Source organism: Patagioenas fasciata, chromosome 11 (genome assembly GCF_037038585.1).
Source record: "Patagioenas fasciata isolate bPatFas1 chromosome 11, bPatFas1.hap1, whole genome shotgun sequence".
NCBI classification, from domain to species: domain Eukaryota; kingdom Metazoa; phylum Chordata; class Aves; order Columbiformes; family Columbidae; genus Patagioenas; species Patagioenas fasciata.
Window position 1 is genome coordinate 3,965,634 of NC_092530.1, and position 4,790 is coordinate 3,970,423.

At 51.8% G+C, this 4,790-nt stretch overlaps 1 protein-coding gene across 1 annotated transcript; it reads right to left on the reverse strand.

Annotated features, from left to right (window-relative positions):
* Nucleotides 1-2,726: 2,726 nt before the first annotated feature.
* On the reverse strand, nt 2,727-3,659 carry LOC136106417 (olfactory receptor 14J1-like). The gene has a single exon (XM_065846753.1). It carries the CDS (start codon nt 3,657-3,659, stop codon nt 2,727-2,729), a length of 933 nt encoding a protein of 310 aa, XP_065702825.1.
* Nucleotides 3,660-4,790: the final 1,131 nt, after the last annotated feature.

Here is a 4,790-nt window from a genome sequence, read left to right on the forward strand (position 1 = left end):
ATTTTATTAGCAGATTTTTGAAATCTTTCTCCATAACTACACCAGGACACTTCCCTAATTGGCAGTACAAGACTAGAAGTAAATTACAAGAAGAGACATGGTTTGTTAGAGCTTTATTCAGTGTAATGAGCTCCATGGTGATTTGGTGCTGAGTCCTTGAACATTGCTCAGGTGCTGAGAGGAGGTTGCACAAACCTTTCCAGAAGTCAAAGCCAGAAGAAAAAGTACTAAGTACCTTGAAGTATTAATGAGTTCCACTGAGGGCAAGTACCAGCAGAGCCTCCCCAGGGACTCGTTAGAGCAGAGAATTGGAGGCCATGGTGGCAGAAAAACAAAGGGAAATGTGCAGGCAGCTGAGGTGCTGAGAAAAGCCTGGTTTTGTTGGGTGAAGCAGAGAGGCCAAGGCCTGACCCCCAGCCCCTGGGAAGGCAGATCCTGTCCCTCACACATTGCTCAGGGCTCTTCCTGGGCCAGGGGGATGTGGGCTGTATGATGCTGAGTGAAGGACAATGGTGTGACAGTTCCCAGCCTTACTGGGGGTGTGCAAGGAGGCCATGAGGTGCCCCAGTGCCTGAGGACAACGTCTCCTCACAGGCCTTGGTGGCAGAGGCCATGGCCATAGCCAAGGGGACAAAGACTTGGGTTCTCTTGGTGACATCCAGCCTTGCCAGTGCCCTTTGCCATCTCCACCACAGGTTGTCCTACACTGTCCCACAGCTGCTTTTGTTTCGCTACAGGCTGTAGACACCAATCTCGCTTCCTCCCCTTGCTCTCACCCTGATACTTCCATACATTGACTGATGTGTCTCCACTCTCATGCTCTGTTCCTGGAAACACAAGGAGATGGACTGATCTCATGCTCCTTCTGGATGATTTCTCGTGCTCTGTGTTATGTCACAGAAGATGAGAATAAGGATGTTCAACAGTGTTGTCCAAGTGCTGGTCACTGAGAGATGACATCAGTAACTGGCTGCACAAAGGACTTCGTACCACTGATGATATTTGTGCCAACTTCCCACCCAGCCAACTTCCCACCCAGCATCCACTTCTTGAGCCACATCAGCACCACTCTGGCCAGAAGCAGACCATGTCTGAGCCTTCCAAACACCCTGTACACGACATGACTTTCTTTCCCCTGTCCATTTGGGTTCAGCAATCCCTTCCTTGTCCTTCACATTCCTGGAAATGGCTTCAGGACCACCTGTCCCATCCCCTTCCCAGGGAGGGAGGTAGGGTGGCCAGCCTGTAATTCTCCCAGTTCCTATTCCTGCTCTTCTTCAAGAAGGGTCTGCATTTTCTAAAGATCCCAGAGCCATTCTGGTTTCTATGACACATTTGAGAGCACAATCCGGAATCACGGTTGAGGGTGACGTAGCAGACTGGAGCACTTGCAATGATCCTGTCCAAGGCAGCTGAGATGAATCTCATTGATCCAACGGGGTTTGTTCCTGGAGTCACAAACAGAAATATCAGGGTTCCATCAAGCATCCGCATCTGATTTGTCCTTGTGGACTTCTTATGCACCCAGGGATGTTCAGAGACTGAGTCTGTCCCTTTTTCACACAGAGGCAGGAGTCACAGTGTCCCTCTGGCCTCCTGGTACGACACTCAAAGGATGGGAAGTATCTCATCCCTTTGGTGTGTCACATACTCTGTACTCATCTCAGATTTCCCACATCATGAGGAATGGACACATGGACCTTGGTTCAAGGAAGAAGATCCCAGTTCAAGGAAGCAGGCCTTCATGGTACCCCCAAGGAACAGCTGATGGCATGTGTGCTCGCTTGGGTTCATCTCACCTCACATACATGATGTGCATGTTTACAACTCACCTGTACAGTGCAACGTGGACTTCAGACCTATTCATTCAATGTATCTTCATGGAAAGAAGAACAACCTCTCTGAGCTAAGGTGGGAGGCCAGGGTTAGAAACAGTATTCCTGAGGGGCCAGTGCATGATGATTGACCTGAGGCTCCTTCCAAAGGGGTGTCCAGTGCACAGGGGCACAGCCCAGCCCCTGCTCTGCTGGTCCTGCAGGTCTCTGGCAGGAGGCCTGGCTGTGAGGGGACACTGCTGTGTGCCAGCCCTGCAAACACACACTGCTCAGCTGTACAATGGGGTTTGCATCTGTGCGCAACTTTCTTGGGCTTGTTTTTGAGAGAAACTCTGTAAAAACACATAAACATACAGGCACTGCCCTGAGGAGATCACCCTTCATTATGCATGCCAGCTCTGTCACAGCAGTGCCCATTGCCTGTCCTTGCCTGCGGTTACAGGTCTCACACACAGCAGGATGGTGACCAAGCTGCCAGAGCACTCAAGCCTTGAACCAACACAAGGGGTGGGAAGGAAACTGTGGAAGTGGAAAAAAACACCCCCCAAAGATCCAGAGATGATGCTCCCCAGTCACACTGCCGTACCTGCACTTCATTTCCTTCCATACAAACGCACAAACTGTCCCCGCAGCTCCAAAAATACCTTGGAGTAAGGATTTCAGGAAATATTCCCAAATATTTGTGATGGCCTTTGTTATGGTTAAACACATAAAAACAACTCTTTATTTAAAAATCCACTCAGACAGAAAGGCACATAAGAGAGTGAATTACAAAGGGGATGACAATATTCTAGTGATGAAAAATAAACCACCACCACAAAAAAAAAAAAAAAAAAGAGATGTATTGTAATGAATTGTTTTATAACTGCTATGCAGAAGCTGATGAGAAGACTATTGCTTCAGGAAAATATCAGTCATCAGTTTGCGCAGGGCAGCCTTGACCTCCTGGTTCCTCATGCTGTAGATGAGGGGGTTCACTGCTGGAGGCACCACCGAGTACAGAACTGACAGCACCAGATCCAGGGATAGGGAAGAGATAGAGGGGGGCTTCAGGTGGGTGAATATGCCAGTGCTGACATAAATTGAGACCACGGCCAGGTGAGGGAGGCACGTGGAAAAGGCTTTGTGCTGTCCCTGCTCAGAGGGGATCCTCAGCACAGCCCTGAAGATCTGCACATAGGAGAAAAGAATGAAAACAAAACACGAAAATGCTAAACAGGCACCGACCACAAGAAGCCCAGCTTCCCTGAGGTAGGACTGTGAGCAGGAGAGCTTGAGGATCTGGGGGATTTCACAGAAGAACTGGCCCAGGGCATTGCCCTTGCACAGGGGCAGTGAAAATGTATTGGCCGTGTGCAGCAGAGCATTGAGAAACCCAGTGGCCCAGGCAGCTGCTGCCATGTGGACACAAGCTCTGCTGCCCAGGAGGGTCCCGTAGTGCAGGGGTTTGCAGATGGCAACGTAGCGGTCGTAGGACATGACTGTGAGAAGAGAATACTCTGCTGAAATGAAAAAGAAAAACAAAAAGAGTTGGGCAGCACATCCTCTGTAGGAAATGACCCTGGTGTCCCAAAGGGAATTTGCCATGGATTTAGGGACAATGGCGGAGATGGTGCCCAGATCAAGGAGGGAGAGGTTGAGCAGGAAGAAGTACATTGGTGTGTGGAGGTGCTGGTCACAGACTATGGTGGTGATGATGAGGCCGTTGCCCAGGAGGGCAGCCAGGTAGATGCCCAGGAAGAGCCAGAAGTGCAAGAGCTGCAGCTCCCGTGTCTCTGTGAAAGGCAGGAGCAGGAACTGGGTGATGGAGCTGCTGTTGGACATTTGCTGCCTGTGGACATGAGACTTGTGCAAGGAGGAAAAGACAGTGACAAGTTAGGGGAGACTTCTCTGGGAAAAACCAAGTCCATTTCCCAGAGACCCTCCCATCCCGTCACAGACAGAGACACTTTTCCTCTTTCCAGCAGAATGTCCTGACTGGAGCCCTCGTCGGTGCTTGATGAGTGTGCAAAGAAGAGCAGGGTCTCTGTCCAGGGGCTCTTGAGCAGTCAGCCTAACCCTGTGTGATTGAGTGGGGCAGGGGCCAGTCCTGGGGTTCAGCATTGTCAGCTGAACCGCTCCTTGTGCAGAAGGGACTGTCAGCATCTGTACCCCCAGGCCTGAGAAACTTTTGAGAGCTTTGGTGTTTCTACAGCTCCTTCTCCCCTCCCACCCTGGGGAGTGTTCTTGGGTGTCAGAAACCCTCAGCATTTCTGCTGCACTCAGGGAAAAAAGAGCGAGTCCTGTGAGACCAGAGGATGCCTGTGGGTCAGTGCAGAGTGATGGCAGCTGCTCTGCCCCTCTGTCTTGCTCCAGCTGCCCTGGGCTGGCACCTTTCTGAGATGGAGCCTGATCACACTCCCATGTTACCCTGAAAAGCCATGAGGCATTGCTGAGAGCAGAGGGATCCACCTCAGAGAACAACATGCCCAACCTTTCCTAAGGTCTCAGCACCCCACGTTTAGCCCAAGACACACATGGCTCATTCCCCAGCCCCACAGACTGCATTACCCACAGCTCCACAGAGCAGAGCAAAGCTGGACACGTGTTCCCATGGACACACCTGCAGGAAAGGACCCACAAGATCAGGCTGTGACTCTGTAGCTGAAACTGCCATCCCCAGAGAGCCTGACAGCAAGAACAAGATCCCAACAGCAGTGACCCAGAGCAGGGGAGCAAGAAGGACAATGCGGTGAGGGTGGGTGTGAGAGAGGCCAGGGCAGAGGCAGCCGGGCACTCAGACAGCGTCACCCTTCCCCAGCTGTGCAGCCACCTCCCAGACACCAACATTGCCGGGCAGCTGCTCTCAGCCCCTGTGCTCTGCAGAGGAACTGGAGCTCTGGCTGCACAGGAGCTGCTTCATGCCTTGGAGCCCCCAGCCCTGAGGGCAGAGGCTTTGCTGGGTGGGAGAGGAGG